At 45.8% G+C, this 16,731-nt stretch overlaps 1 protein-coding gene across 23 annotated transcripts in view; it reads right to left on the reverse strand.

The window, feature by feature from the left end:
- Positions 1-1,103: 1,103 nt before the first annotated feature.
- The window catches only part of LDLRAD4 (low density lipoprotein receptor class A domain containing 4), a 436,878-nt gene continuing 421,250 nt past the window's right edge, over positions 1,104-16,731 (reverse strand). For 19 of the 23 annotated variants that reach the window (XM_035270492.3, XM_035270484.3, XM_078347669.1 and 16 more), the window contains 2 exons: positions 10,664-10,717; positions 1,104-8,638 (listed from right to left, as the gene is read on the reverse strand). In XM_035270492.3, the coding sequence (XP_035126383.1) occupies positions 8,108-8,638; positions 10,664-10,717 (585 nt within the window). In that variant the 3' untranslated portion in view covers positions 1,104-8,107. The remainder of the gene's footprint in view (positions 8,639-10,663; positions 10,718-16,731) is intronic. The other 4 variants (XM_035270491.3, XM_078347668.1, XM_078347667.1 and 1 more) reach the window with 1 other exon arrangement.

Here is a 16,731-nt window from a genome sequence, read left to right on the forward strand (position 1 = left end):
GTACAGCCTCACAGGGACGGTGGGGCAGAGAGGAGTCCTGTGTCTCCGTTGTGACGAAAAAGCCCCAGGGTTTACTGGATTTGCTGCTTATGGTCTGCAAAGCGGGATCCCCAGCCTGGACTCCCCTCATTCCTTCTGTGCAGAGCTGTCTCCAAGAACAAAGTTTGCACTAGTGTTAGCAAGTCTGGGGGTTGTCTTTAATATTTCTACAATTGTCTGCTAAATTAAGAGATGACAGAATTTATCCCAGAGTATGGTGTGGTTTATCAGTGACTACTTGCCGTTTTACAGGAAGGAAAGTTTCCTATTGCTCTCTCTCTTCCTTCTTATAGCTCTCTGCGAATCCCCTTTAAAAATAGTCTTGAAGAATTTAATTCAGAGTCTAAAATGGGTGTACCGAAATTGGGGCCTATACTGTTTTGAATGGTCTTTTCAAGAGTTCAGTTTCCACATGCTCATCACAAGTACATACAAATGCAAAAAATAAATGGTATCTGCTGCCACCATGCAAATCCACTTGAGTAGTTTGGTAGGTTGTGTGGGGTTTTGTGCACACAGTCATCATCTGTGAACCCATATCCTTACTTAGAGCATAGAGGTAACACTATTCTAGTCTCTCGGTGTAGGAAATTTAGAGCCTTTCTGTTGTTCTTTATGACTAGAGACTGCCAATGCCAAGGAATTTAAAACACACACTCAAGGGGTCTGTTCTGTTCCATTGTTGAATAGTTGTCATTGTTAGGAACATTTCGGTTCTGTGTGACAGCCACCCAAAGACTTCGAGGCATCTAGAAAGTCCTCCTGGGGTGAGCAGTTTCCCTGGGGACTCCTGGCATGAGGGGACCTGCTGACTGTCTGAATGCCCTGTGTAGAACCCAGCATTGGGAAAAGAATCATGATCGGACCAGAATTGCTTCTAGTAGAATATGAAGTAGTGACTTTTGAAAAGTCAGAGTTACGACAAGCTGAATGGGAAGTTTAGCTAGGGAGCCATAAGGAGGGTTTCTTTGCGACAGGTCTTAAAACACACAGCATTTACCCCCATGCATGTGCTTTGTTGCTGAAAGAGAAACAAAAATCAAAGCAGAAACCCAAGGGACAAATGTGTGCCACTGATTATTTTTAATGATTTTGTGCTATGGTTTGGCCACAGCATTAAGAACAAGCAGAAAAATCTGATTTCATAACTAACGAACAGTACTTAGAGCAACATCGTTCTTTAAAAGTATTGCAATTACAGACCTTAGGTCGAAGAACTACATCACCATTGCTCGGGTAAAAGAGGCAGATACATGACAGGTGGAAATCTTTTTCTGTATAGAACTGGGAATTATGTTGAAAAGTAAGCGCAAATGTTTGTTTAAAAAAGACTTTAGTGACTTGTATCATAGCTCACAACCAACTATTGAAAAGTTCAAATACAGTTGTACTTTTTAGTAGATTGCTTTATAATAAAAATTAAATGAACTAAATGCTGTGCATTGTATTGTACATATTTTAAAATAGTTTTAAACTAGACAAGCATACAATTAGAAAACGTGATTTTCGAAAGCAATAAAATGAAAGATAGCAACATACCAACAAGCACATTAAAATGAACCAGTATAATTAACAGTAAAGTTTAAGCCTCAATTCGTTCTGTAGAAAAAGAAGCAATGATGTGGTAACAAATTTTAGTACCTCTGAGTCTAGAACATTCTCATGCTCAACAGTTCTTGCACAGGGTTGAACCTGGGGTGTGGGAGCTTTGTTTTTGACAGTAATGAGCCTCAGTTCTAAATGCGGAATCACAAGGGATGCAGCATATGATGGAACCAACACATGGGTCTAGACACGCGGGATCCACAACACCAAGAGTGTCAACTTCTCACGGCCCTTTTAAACAAATACTAAAAGGGCTGCCTTTTAATCTGTTCAGCATTGAGAGTTGCATTGTACAGTCGATTTCAGTTTAAGGAGAATCGGTCATTTGTTTCCTGAATGTTAGGGGTATGATTCCATTGTGATTTTCAAAGTCAGAACATACACCGTGAAACTAACAAACTTTGGAATTTATTGGACTATCCTCTGGTGGCAGAATAAGCTGATGATATGGATCAGATGGGCCAAATTCCATGGACTGCCCTTACGGATAACACTCGAAAGGATACCCACACCCAAGATTCAACCATGGTTTTAATGAACACGGTGTTATAAACTTTTTGTTCTTTTTTTAAAAAAATTAGGGCATTTGAAGATAATGCAGAGGTCATAATCAGACACTAAAAACTAAACTCGGAGAAGGATGTAACAATATACAATTCAAAACGTAATTTCTAACTAATGGCAAAACCAAGCTTGCTTTTTGGGTCAGGATGATGATGGGACACGAATGGGAATGGATGAGAGCTTCGCTTGGCTGGCTGACAGCCGAGTCTCTTCTAGTGCTAACCCATAACTAAACACTTTTTCCAAGAACAGGGCCTCCTTGTAAGTGGATGTGTTTTTCCTGAGGTATCTTTCCCTACAGTCTCTACTGTTGCTTCATTGGCTCCACAGCTTCAGTTTGTAAAAGAAAAAGGCACAGAGAGACTTGGACACAGACGGTAACAGATGCCTCTGGAGCTGAATGAAGTCCTCTGCTGTAGGCTGATTTACTTTTTCCTCTGACACAGTTTCTGCAATATTAACAACAAAAATGTGCACTTTTCACTGAGGCCTGACACCTTCGTGATGCTACAGCAGGAGACAGATGCAGGAGATTATAAAGCAAGCTGAAAATCAACATTTTTCTGACTCAAATGTAACTAACACTGGTCCAGCTGAGCATTACCAAAAAGATTAAATAAGAAGCGTCTAGTGGCAACCAAAAAGCTGTTGGATTTTTTTAAAAAGTATTTTCTTTAAAGTGTTTTCACAGCAAAGATGCAACTTTCCATTGCTATATATACGCTGGTCATGAACTGTTGCTTGTTCACACTTCTTTCTCTTGTGTTATAATATTGATATTTAATAGGAAAATAAACTACATAGATTTTAATCTGTATGCATCCATTTGCAAATTTCCTTACAAAAGAAGACAAAGCACATAGGCATTCACCAATTCTATGCCATTTCTGTTAAAATTGATATCGTCTATACATTATATTACAGTATTAACAACTTTTTGTTCTACCCATTGGGTAGGATATGTGCATAATATATTCAACTTATATACAGCACCTTACACATAAAAACATAAGAAAAGACAGACAACTGAAAAAGCACCATTTTAAGTGAGGCACAACAAAGGTGGGCGCATCAAGTGCAGGAGGGGCGGCTTGGTTCCTGTGTCTGCTGAACTCACCATGAGGCACCTTTAGTTGCTGAAAACTGACATGCAGATCTCTGACATGATGGGGGTGTATAGATATAATGTGCCTATATATTCTCTATATAGGATAGTGTCTATATATTCTCTATAGCTCTAACCCTCTCCCGCATTACACAAAACAAGGACACACAGAGGGAAGAAAGAAAAGGATGGAGGAAGACCCTGCTTTCTTAGCAAGACATTCCTGCACTCAGACAGCAGCTTCCTAATGCATCCAGTTCAGGAAGCAGCAGCAGCAGATGACTGTCCCTGGCAATAACATGAACTCTGCAGAGGACACAGCGTGCTGAGTATTAAAGAATGCTGGAATCTTGGTTCCTAAAAAACAAAGACCATGGCAAGGCTAAGAGTGCTTCCCATTGCTTGTTCACATCTCTGTGATCTGTGGAGGTGCTGGCAGCTGCTGGTGGTGGAACTGGTGAAAGGTAAGCCACGCAGCTGCCGAGAGCTAGCATTTAGGATCTGGGCTGAAAGCAACATATCTTGATTTGTGACTTTCCTCACACCAGGAAGGGGAGGTTCTCCTCTTACACCTGTCATTCAATTGTTCTTTCACCGCAGCAGGCCAAGCACGGGGCGTTTGAGGTCAGTGTGAGTAGGAGAGCAAGGGGCAAGGCTGTGGGGCTTGTTCATGGAGTGAAGGCTTGGCTCCAAGCACTGGCTTTAATCACTTAGGCACGAAACGCAAAAGTTAACTGAAACCAGGTAAATTTCCCATTTTTTTTTTTCTCTCATATACTGCTGAGCTTTGGAAATTAAAAAAACATTTGTTTAAACAAAAATTAAAACACAAAGTTAATGCTGTCATTCTAAGTAGCAAAATTCAATAAGCGAGCAGTGCAGCAACCCCCGTCCCCAACACCAAGAAGGGGTGCATCCAGTTAGGGCTGCGTGGGTGGCCGGGCTCCCTGCACCTCCAGCAGAACATCTCTGAGCTTACAATTGACCGACACCACGAGGCCATCCTTTGAGGGAGGGCCCAGGGCTGGGTGCTGTGTGTCTCTGTGCCAGCAACCAGTGTCTGGCCTGAGGACATATTTGAAGCACTCTGCATCAGAGCCTTCAAAAAAGAGCCACTGGATGGAAGATAGAGGATGGCCCCTGTCAGAGACAGGAACTGTTTGTTCAGAGAGGAAGGCAGGGATTTAGATGGATTCTTCTAGGTCAGAGAAACTTTCTAACAGTGCTTCCTTTTGAGCCTTTCTCTTCTTATGAGATGAAATAAAGGTGAAGAAAATCAAATGGAGATTGGTAGAAGTTCAAGAAGTCCTCGCCTGGGTACGACAGGCGGCCGCCCCCATTTACTGTTGGCCCCTATTTCCTGTCTCATAAGTTTGAGTGAATGGAAATGCAGTCCTCATGATAAATCTTTTAAAAATTCTCCTCTGCTCTCTTGGGATTTCTTGTGGCTTGGGTGTGTGTCCATGTGTTTATGTGGTGGGAAGGTGAAGACATGCTTGTCAAGCTTCTGTATTCGTGAATTTTGGACACCAAAAATAGATCAACTCTTGAAATACCTAATTTGTTTCATGAAATCTCTTTTCCATTAAGGATTGCTTCAGTATTTAAAAAGAATGCTAGAGTTTCTGAAAAATCAAATATATGCTGGAAGACTCTGTTCTTATAGGTGGGCTTCAGGATGCCTTGGGTCTCCTATACCTGGAACAAGGGACTTTTGAAAGTCAGCGGTATGCCCAGGAGTGCTCGTTCCCACCAACTGTTCTTCCTAACAATGCAATCCTTTGTTGCCACACTTTGCTGGAATAGTCTGAGATTATAAACCTATCACTGATTGTCTAAATCACTGGTTACTAAACTGGACCTGTGGGTTCCATGAGCTAAAAAAAGAATTCTTGAAAGAACAATAGGCCCCACTGTGTAAGCTCCATCTTCACAATCTCCACTCATTCAACATCACGCCAGCCATGAGGTGACACGGTATGAACAAGTCAGCCACAACCTTCAAAAGAGCTACTCATGTAAATCACCTTTTCCTTGTGCTGAAGGGAAATTGACTATTAATTCATGTCTGACCTTGGCTTTTAAACTAATTCATTACATAGTCCCAGCCTCAAAGACCTTTCAAAGTCATGGTTTGATATGTATGTGTCTTGATTTAACAAAGGCAATTCTCTAGGGTGGCGAATGGGAGGAGCCTCTTTCTTGAAACATGGTTAAAGGTATCTGAATTACATAATTATCTTGCCAATACTGTGGACATATGCAAAACATTCATATACTCACATTGCTAAGGAATTCACAAGTCTCTGCTCTGAGCTCCTTCTTGAGACAGGTAGAGAAGTAAGGACCGTGAAGCCATTTGAGAGCTAGGGCTGTGGGGTGTGTCCCCTGCTTCACCAAAACTGTGGGCGAGAACTGGAATGATGGAATCACCTTCTCGCCTCCGCATGTGCAGGAACACCTGACCAAGAATCCACTGCAAGTCCCTGCCCAGGGCCCAATGGGCAAACGGGCTCCTCATCTTTGCCTGACAGAGGAAGAGGCTAATCCGGAGAGCCAGTGAACCTTCAGGGCATCTCCAGGGTTGGGGAAAGTCCTGCCTGGCCCCTAACCGATCTCTGCCCTGAGAGCTGGTTTCTCTCCTGCAGAGGCCTTCCAAGTGTCACTGGAACAAGACTGAATCCAGTCTCGGAAGCTCCACTGTGGCCCTCAACTGTATCTACTTCCACACAGGGTTGTAAGCATGAGCTGGCAACTGGTGCCCGTGCTTTTTCTCTCTGCATTTAAGAGTTGGACTAGTTCTGTGGATGTTACTGTGTGGAATGGATGAATGTAATGGAAATTCCAATCCTCAAAACCAACAAAAACCAGCGACCTACCTACAGAGGTAAGAAGCAGAAGGGAACAGACTGGGATCAGACAGGACTTGGGGTTTGGAACAATCTCTCCAGTTATAGCACAGAGTCACCGCACCTCTGAGACCCACAGGCAGACACAAACACACACGTGAGGATTTGGCTTTAAAGCTGCATAGATCGGAGTCATGGAATCATCATTCCAGCTCATCTTGTTATGTGCAGAGGCCACAGAGGCCCACCCTCCACATGGCAGACCATTCTGCAGAGAAGCCCTTCTCCACGCGCAGTGTCTGCTAAACATGTTGGCTGCTGCTCTTATAAAAGCCAATGCTTACATCTGTAGAAGAAAGTTATTTTTTTAATTGTACATAAGAATGTTTGTAAATGTCAGGAGTATTAAAACTAATGGTATTTAAAATCAGTTTTCTCGTTGCATTTTAACTGCATGTTGTGCTTTTTACCCTGTGCTCTTAAGTCACTCGCCCCCTCCACTGTTCTCTGACGGTCCAGGTCTGGCCTTCAGTACAAAGGCTGGCCTGGAGAAGGGTTTGGTAGAATCCTGCAGGAGTTTGGGTAGGTTTTGAGCACTGCATTCCTCTAACAAGGCTATGCTAATACTAGTGACATACAATGGCTTATTATGATCAGCAACAGGGCATTCTTCCGTCATTTCTAGGGGCTTCCAAAGCATAAGAAACCACCACCCACACCACTCCTGCAGGAAGTTCTGGGTAGGCCGGATGTGGGGTGGCTGTTGGGAGCCTCCTGTGAACTGAGCAGCCCTGCAGAACTGAACTGAGCTGTCGAGGAAAGGGGAGAGGCAATGGGGATATACTGAGGAGTCACATATTTCAACAGTATGCAGAATAACCACCTTGCATTTTAAACAATTTATTGCATAAAATAAGGTATATATTTGAATATAGTTCATGCTATAGTGAAAAATATCTAAATTACTGAAGAAATTGCACTGCTGAAGGATGAGGGCAGTACTGCATGATACTGGATCCATAAACGCACGTGTTCATTTTCTCATAAAATATGCAGCCTAAGACTAGCAGAGTAACTCAAATAACAAGTCAGAAATGCTGGAACTTAATCTTCCCTATCTTCCATCCAAAAGTCTCCAAAAGCTTCACTGCTATTTGATGCAAACTCCTGCAACAATAATGACTTTTTTTGATTTACGCAAGTTGGTAAAATATTAGGCTACATCCCCAAATATCTGTTCTTAGATGATTCTGGGGACCACTCCAGGATATTCCTTGGGCCTGATGACAAACCACAGGTGAAAAGACAACATACAGAACTTCACATAAAACAGTTCCCTCGTATATATTTTCCACATTAAGATAGTGCAACTCTGAACACATATCGTCACAACACAAAGGAGCTCCTTGCATTCACCCAACTCTTCCACTTTATGCCCTGGCACACAAAACAGGAATTTTGAGTCATACTTTTTAAACAAAATGAAAGTTCCACACCTTAGGAGAAAAAGCAAACTGGCTGGTTCTTCCCCACAAGAATATATAATAATCCTTCCTTCTTCATTCAGTCAATTATAAAACAGGCCATTCTGGCCTCATTTATCTGCAAAGTCTTTCATAATTAAATAAACCAAATACCTCTGTGGGTTTTATTTCATGATAGCTTCAAAGCATCCCTTTCTCTGTTTTCCCCTGCCCACACCCCCATCCCAACCCCTGTCCCCAAATAAACACTGTTTGCAGTCAGACCAGGGGGACGTTTGTATCATTTCAGTCTAGTTTGCATGCAATTCCCCTAAAAGGAATCAGAAGCAAAGACCATGTTTGCGCATTTGGTTTTACTTATTTGTACCATGTAAAACTGAACAACACTGTACGCAGGAGGGGCCCAGCGGCCGCTTCCCTCCTCGGTTTCTTTCTCCAGCTGAAGCGCACATTGGAGGAAATCAGACCAGGTTCCCAGGCTTCCTGTCTTTGCCTTTGATGGGCACTACTGTGCTCTCTGCATTGTTCTGCTGAAACTGCAGTCTGCTGCCCCTGTGTGCATTGCTGCGCTGGTGATGGAGGAAAGAGGCACCTGGGTGGTGGCCCATCACCTCGCTGTATGTGGGGGGCGGCCCCTCCATCCTCCCGTTGCTGCTGCAGGTGGATGCACTGATGCCCGAGTTGCTGCTCGGTGGGCACGGGCCCCCACTATACATAGCAATGTCTATCAAATCACTGTCAAATATGGTTCGGTTGGGTGGGGCCCTCACGGACTCTCGGTTGAGTTCCATCTGCTGTTCAGGGTCCCGGAGCTGCAGGGTGCAGGGCCCCTGGTAAGGAGGTGGCTCTTCACCATCGGACAAGGAGATGGTGGGAGGAAGATCAATCTCGTGCTGCACATAGGGGTAGGTGGGCTGGAAGCGGCTGAAGCGATCCCTCTGGATGAAGGATGGAGCTGTGAACCTGTCCCTGGACCGCGGGGCATGCATGATCTGGAAGGAAAAGAGAGGCTTGAAGATGGTTTGGGTGCAACGATGACCTTAAATGTAACAGAATCAAGGAGAGTCACACTTGGTTCCTACCAGTTTGAACACCATCTCCCAGAGAAAGCAGGAAAATCCAATTCTAGAAAAAAGCTTACTTTTCTGATTCCCTATGTTCCTTATGACAGACCACTCACCTTGCCAAATCCCAGCGCATCCAGGAGGGCTGAGCAATGGAGAGCTGTGGGTAATTGAAAGCTTGGGCTCCTGGGAGTTACTGTGCATGCTACGTGTGCATTTTCCAAGGGTTCAAACAGAACACACTAGGAACTCCAAGAGTCACAGGGCGAAGAGCACTGCGGCCAGCACTCGGATCCAGTCATCAGTGACCTCGCCCAGGCCTCGGCTTCTCTATAACTTATGAGGACAGGACAGGGCTGCCTGCTTTCTCAGGTCCCTGCCAGTTCTAGAACCTAGAACCTAAGATTCAGAAAAGTAACAGGGGCTCTGAGTTTTTATTTATTTTTTAAGCTTAATTTTTTTTCTTTTTTTTTGAGACAGGGTCTGGCTCTGTCACCTTGGCTGGAGTGCAGTGTTGCCATTTTGGCTTATGGCAACCTCAACCTTTTAGAATCAAGCGATTCTCCCACCTCAGCATCCTGAGTAGCTGGGACAACCGGTGCATGCCACCATGACTGGCTAATTTTTTTAAAAAGAGAGATGGGGTTTTGTCATGTTTCCCAGGCTTGTCTCAAACTCCTGAGCTTAAGTGACCCACTCACCTCAGCTTCCTAAAATGCTGGGATTACAGGCATGAGCTACCGTTGGCCAGGACTCCAAGTAAGCCGAAGTTATAACTTCACACAATGATGTGCGGAGCAGATACAAAGCATTGGGTTGATTTATTCATTACTTAGAGATTATTGCCCTACCAATTACTTATTTAAACAAATCCCCCCAAAATGACTGCTTTTTCTTTTTTTAAAATTTTTATTAAAAAAAAAATCTTTTTTTGAAACAGAGTCTTACTCTGTTGCCCAGGCTGGAGTGCAATGGTGCCATCTCAGCTCACTACAACCCCTGCCCCCACCGGGTTCACCTGATTTCCCTGCCTCAGCCTCCTAAGTATCTGGGATTACCGGCGCCTGCCACTGTGTCCAGTTAATTTTTGCATTTTTAAATTTCGCATTTTTGCATTCACCATCTTGGCCAGGCTAGTCTTGGACTTCTGACCTCGTGATCCATTCACCTGCCTCAGCCTTTCAAAGTGCTGAGATTACAGACAAGAGCCACCATGCCCAGCCAATGACTGTTTTTTCTTCCTGGCTCCTAGACTTTTCCAGTTATTTGGAATCTGACTAAAAGTTTCCTATAATTATTTTTAGTCACTGACATGAAAAATGTTTTGTACTCAAGTAGATATGATTATAGTAATTTCTTTTTCTGAAATTAGTACATTCCAGGTAGTACATTTCTTACAATGTCTTCTCATTTGTTCTACCATTCCAGTTTCTAGGAGACAGCTCTTTTATATACATATATATACATACAAATGCATATATGCATAGATGTATATGTGTGTATAAATGTGTATACACATGCATTTAATATACACACATATCTACACACACACACATATAGAGATATTGATTTCTCGCTCACCATTATTTTTAACTTGAAGGCAAAAAAACCGTTGTTTAAAAATCTACATTATTACACTTGGAGATGTAGGAATGAATCACACTATATTTATAAACTATGCCCACACTTGCCAAGGCACATTAGTAGAAGCTATGGAATCATGTAAAGATCAGTGATTCACAAATTGTTTTTGGTAAGGAGCTTTAGACTAGAACGAATAGTCCTTGGAAGATTCTAGGAAAAATCCCCTCCTGCTTTTGACCAAAGTTCCAGGCAATGCCTTCGTCCGAAAGTATCAGCCCAAGTGGTAATGCCCCTGCCCCTTCCACCTCACTTGGCAGGGACATGCCCCCTCACTCCCCACCCCAGCCCGCACCTCCTGGGGCCCCTTACCTCCGAGGCGCCCTGCCGAGGTACGGGGCTATCTGAAGGCCACAGGCACCCTTCCTGGCGGAGGGGAAGGGAAGGAGAGTGGGGAACAAGAAACAGAAGAAAAACATTAGCCCTGCAGCATCTAAAAACATGAACCACAACTTCTGGAAACGGGGATCTGCTCAAAACGTGGAACGAGAAACAGCCGGTTTCTTTTCAGACCTCATGTCTACATGGAGAGCTGTGAACAAAAAGAAACATGGAAAAGTTGACCTCCTGGCCGGATGAGATAGTGGAATGTGGCTCACTCTACACCTGTGTGCTTGAAATACATTCAAGATGACGGTTCAACCGCATTCAGTGGCCTCTCGACGCGGGCAGGCTGGGTTGAGGAAGCCCTTACGGAGGCGGCCTCCCGCCGGCGCCCTGCAGCCTCCAGCAAAGGCGCACGGCTGCGCTCGCAGGTGGACGCCCCTTCCCAATCCCGAGTGTCCTTCCGCGCCCTACAGCGAGTGTCACCGCCAGTCCGCTTATTCACAGGGCAGCTGCAACTTCACATCTGGTGGCTTGGTATCTTTTCTCAAAAACGTCTGGCCAGATTGACAAGGCGACAGGCCAGCCACAGGCCTCACGAAAGGTTCTTTCCAAGGCCGCACGCGTGCTGGAAGAAAATCACGCGTGGTACCCTTTTCAGCCCAGTGTGGCTGTCTGCAGGGTCCGCGCGGCGGGGCTGTCGACCGTCTTGGGAGAACGGGAACTCAGCGGGGAGGAGACCGCGTTTGGGGTACTCTTGGAAACCGGCGGGCTGGGCCATCACTGAGCCTCCGAGGGCCCCAGCGCCAGTAGCGAGGGGCGGCGCGACAGAAACACCGCGCCTCGCGTTTGTCCAACACAGCCGGTTCCTGAGATACTCGGGGACATCCTGGAATTAGTGGCAAAAATACAGGGCGGTCCAACTGTGCGGAAACGAAGCATCGACTCAGGGACCTCCTGTAACCTGAGGGAAGGGCCCGGCCTAGGGGGCACCGGCGAGGGCAGGGGTAGGGCGCCTGCGGGGCGACAGCGGGAAGGGGGCGGAGGCGCTCGCACAGCCAGGGGCCCGGGCTCCTCCTCCCCAGGCTCCGCCCGCGCCGCCCTCCGCCCGCCCAGCCGGCAGGGGCGCTCCTCACGCCCGAGCCCAGTCAGCCACAGCCGGGAGCGCCGCCGGGTCCACCTGCGGGGCACTCAGAGGGGCTGAGCGGATCCTGAAAACCGTAGTGACCGTCCCCAGTGGCCTTATTTCCCCAAAAACGAGCAAACCCGGCCAAGAGCCCCAGTCCAGCCCGGCGGCGCCCCCGAGGCCCGGTCCTCAGCTGACCCAGGACCCGCTCCCCTCGCTGCACCCACGCCAACAGGCGGCCCAGCCACCTAGTCCGAGGTGTGCCCGCTGCTCCTCTGGGCCGCCTCCTCTCTCCCTCACCCCAGCCCTCGGCCCCAGAGGCCCCGGCGTCCCTCCTGGTCTGCGGTACTGAGTGTCTGGGCAGAGGCTGCTGCGCTGGGTGGTACTCGCTGCAGCTTCCTTGAACGCGAGGACTATCTTACCTATCAGTCAATGGATTGATCCATCTATCTCTATCTAATCTATTTCTATCTATCCATTCATCCATCTAATCTATCTCTATCCGTTTGTCTCTACCTATCCAACTTGTCCATTCATCAGTCAAGGCTATCTAGCTATCTAAATATCTCTATCTATCTAAATATCTGTATCTGTCCATCCATCTAATCCACCTATCGAGATGAGGGTCTCGCTATGCTGCCGAAGCTGATCTTGGACTCCTGGGCTTAAGCGATCCTGCCTCAGCCTGCTAAAGTGCTGAAATTACAGGCCAGCGCCACCATGCCCAGTTAAAGGGCTGTCTTCCCACAGCACCCATAACTAAGAATTGTTGCTGTTGACATCTCATCAGACTTGTCTCATCTTTTCCTCTATATGTGTATTTAAAAAACTACATATGTAATCCATGTATACATTCTCCCTTGTACCACACACAAGCAAAGGCATTCTAGGGCCCCAAATCACCCTTTACTTGGTGCTGCTCCTCTCTGCACCCGGAGTTCACTGTGTGTGTTCCTCTGTGTGTTTTTAATAATGCATTTCCCAGTCCCACATGTGTGACACACGTATAATCTAAGTAACTAAATTCTTTCTTAGGGCCTGTGAACCCAGGCGTCCCTCTTCTCCATTCCCTCTCTCATTGACCTTATCCGGCCTGTCAGCAGACCTTCTAAGCATCCCACAGAGAGTTCCTGAGGCCAGGAAAGGGGTGCAGAGGGTAACTCAGGGCATGGCTGCAGCCCTGGAGTCTCCTCCCGGCCACGCCACCTTCCCCAGCCTTGCTGCCCAGGCCAAGCCAGCCTTGGACGTTTCCCAGGCCAGCGCACTAGTGTGGGTCCCATCTGCTCCTGTCACTCAAAACAAGGGCACAACTGTTATCTATTGATTTATCTTGCTGGGGTGGAAAAAGGTGTCCTGCCCTGAGGTTCTCAAAGCCTGAGAACCAAGCCTGGAGCAGGAGGAGGTTGGCCTCCGTAGAAGAGTTCAGGCCATTCCTGCCTTGGGACATCTGCCAGACGGGATGGCCTGGAGATAGGAAATTTTCCTGCCTGGCTTTTTCGCAGGAATAATATAACAGCAAAATTAAAAATCCAAAATGGGAGAAAACGCATCTACAGTTCCATCATCCTAATACTTGAACAGATTTCTTTTTTTTAAGTGCTTTTCTAATGCTTTTTCATTTGCATACATTAAATTTATACAGCTGTAACCATAATGTGACCAGAGTTTTGTATTCTCTTCTTCACAGTATAACATCAGCGCTTTCCTCTGTCACCACCAGTTTTTCCAGCTTTGATGTAATAAATACTAAAAATTGTTGCTATATAATAATTTATTTAACTATTTACTCATAATTGCACCCTACTTCAATTTATTTACTTTTATAGAAACATTTTTTCCAGTGTGGTGCACAGGGGACATTATAACTACAAGACACTGTGGTGGAACAGCTTGAGGCCAACAGCTGAGAGGGCTGGCACTTCAGCTCTGTGCCCCAGGCTGCTGTGCAGAAAACCCAGATGGGAAGACTGACCAGAGTTCTAGAAAGGCTGAATCCCAACCACCCCATACCATTAGCTGATGCTCACTCCACAATCTCCTCTGGCTATTCCACCAAGGCTGTCACATGCTGTCGGCAAGGTCACTGTCCTTATCCCTTAAACCTCTTGCACTGCTGGTGAAACCTGCTGGCTCCTCCTCCATCTCTATGTCAAACAAGGATTTAACTCTGTGACTGGTGCCCTCCAAGGGACTTGTGCCAACTGAAAGACTGCAGATAGCTGAGTACAAAGATGTGTCCCCCTTGTCTAGGGTGGGGGGTCTCCACTCCACATGCTAGGGGGAACATTTTCAGGGAGAAGGGGGCTCACTAAACAGCTGGCTTCTGCTCAGATGGCAGCATTCCGATATCCTCATTATAGGACCAATTTTAATGTCGTCAATGAAGGCACTGATGTTCTCGGCTAATGCTTGCATTGTTGTATTATTCAAAATAAGCTGTGAAATAAGATAATACTTAAAGTAGTTCACAGAATTTTGAGCAATAGGAACACAACTTTGTTAATAATTTTGCACAGGTTGAAATGCATTCCCTGTCTTGTAGGCTGTTTCCTGGTAAGAACAACCGACAGGGAGGCGGCATTCACCCCGCTGTTCATTCACGACTTCACTGTTCGTGTACTGAATACTTCCTTGCAGCGGGTCTCAGTCCTCTGCCATTGCAACATATGACTGGATGTGCACATGGCCAACGGATACTGGTGCTGCACGTCCCCAAGGGGTGGGGGGCAGGGGCTCTGTACAGCTCCCAGGGCTCAAGTAGTCACTCCAAATCCTTTGCTCCACTCAAGAAAGCATCCTGGAAAGCCAGTGGGTTAGAGGGACATTACTCTAGGGATCACTTTGAATGAATTCTAGTTTACTTTTTAAGGCATAGTACTCTCAAATCACTCATGTTTGACCATTATAAGGACCAGTTCTTTGAGACCCACACGCACCTGAGCAGGAGATACCAGGGGGTGTTACACCTGCCCCAGGGATGCTTACAAGAGGGCATCTGCTTTGGGGGACACAGAGGTCTGGCAGCGGCTCTCAGAGGCCTCCCGTATGTGCAGTGCATTGCATGCGTGTTTTTATTCTCTTACTTTCTCCCTGGAACAAAGGCACCAACAAAAAAGGTAATATGAAATACCTGATGACAGTTTAATATTACACAGATGGAGGCTACTACTCTCAGCACAGGTATAAATCTGTAAGGTAAGAAGTCTCTGAGGAAGGTAGCCACTGCACAGGCTAGAATTCTAGCCATGTTTTTCATTTTAAAATTTAAAACAATTTATTATTTTTTTTAAGAGACAAAGTCTCTGTTGCCCAGGCTGGAGAGCAGTGCATTTTCATAAATGTTCTCATAGCTTTGAACTCCTGGTCTCAAACCATCCTCCCACCTCAGCCTCCCAGAATGCTGGGACTACAGGTGTGTGCCACTGAGCTCAGCTTCTGCCACTTTCTAAACTGTGACCTGAGGCAGCTCACTTAATTTCTTCCACCCTCAATTTCCTTATTTGTAAAAAGTGGTGGTCATGAGGCTCAAACACCATCTATGAGATTCCGTAGCACAGTGCCTTAAATAAGCTTCAGCAAATGGCAGCTCTTCTCATCGCAGGGAATGGTTACCCGCTATTGTTATGCACAGTTAACGGGGGATAATTTTCCATTATCTCTTTTAAGATATCTCTTTAAAGACAACGAGTTCATTGACATTTCCTTTTTATTTTTTTAAAGAGTATTCCAAAGGTGGCACTTTGAATGGAAAGGCTGAGGAATGAGAGTGGCTTAAGCCCCCATTTGTGTTAATTCCAGATTTCTTCAGAAGCTTCCTCCTAAGGATGGGTACTGCATGAGCCAAGAGACTCCTCATGGGCAAGTTCTTCTCTGGCTCTGGCTACTTGGTTTCAGTAGAACCCCAGGTGCTACACAACCAAAGGCCCGCCACTGCATAAACACCACCTGTGCTCTTAAAACATTAGCCCAGCATTGCAATCAGCTGCCCGCCAAGGCAGTCACCATGACTACAAACCTCAGCAGAGATTATCTGCACATGCGCTGTTTTCTTGATGTCAGGAGGTCACGCAGGGAGGCAGTGGATGGGGTAAAAAATGAAAAAGACCTTTAGGCCAGGCACAGTGGCTCATGCCTGTAATTCCAGAATTTTGGGAGGCCAAGGTGGGTGGATCATGTGAGGTCAGGAGTTTGAGACCAGCCTGGCCAACATGGTAAAACCCCATCACTACTAAAAATACAAAAATTAGCCAGGTGTGGTGGTTTAAAATAATAATTACAGGTGGGTGCCTGTAATCCCAGCTATTCGGGAGGCTTAGGTGGGAGAATTGCTTAAACCCAGGAGGCAGAGGTTGCAATGAGCTGAGATCATGCCACTGCACTCCAGCCTGGGTGACAAGTGCGAGATTCCATCTCAAAAAAAAAAAAAGACTGGGCACAGTGGCTTACACCTGTAATCCCAGCATTTTGGGAGGTGGAGGTGGGCAGATCACCTAAGGTCAGAAGTTCAAGACCAGCCTGGCCAACATGGTGAAACCCTGTCCTTACTAAAAATACAAAAAATTTAGCTGGGCATGGGCATGATGGCAAGCACCTATAATCCCAGCTACTCAGGAGGCTGAGGCAGGAAAATTGCTTGAACCCAAGAGGCCGAGGTTGAAGTGAGCCGAGATTGCACCATTGCACCCCAGCCTGGACAACAGAGCAAGACTCCATCTCAAAAAACAAAACAAACAAAAAACTTTGTAACATTCAACTTTATGATAAGCTTTTATTTTCCTTTTGGCTTTTTTTTTTCTAAAAGGAAATCTGTATTGTGAATGAATACAGTGGACCATTGAACAACATGTGTTTAAACCTGGCTGGTCCATTAAAAAGCAGATTGTTTTCAAGCTAATGTGTATTCATGAGATGTAAAAGCCTCTCATAGGGA

This window comes from Callithrix jacchus, chromosome 13 (assembly GCF_049354715.1).
Source record: "Callithrix jacchus isolate 240 chromosome 13, calJac240_pri, whole genome shotgun sequence".
In the NCBI taxonomy this organism is placed as follows: domain Eukaryota; kingdom Metazoa; phylum Chordata; class Mammalia; order Primates; family Cebidae; genus Callithrix; species Callithrix jacchus.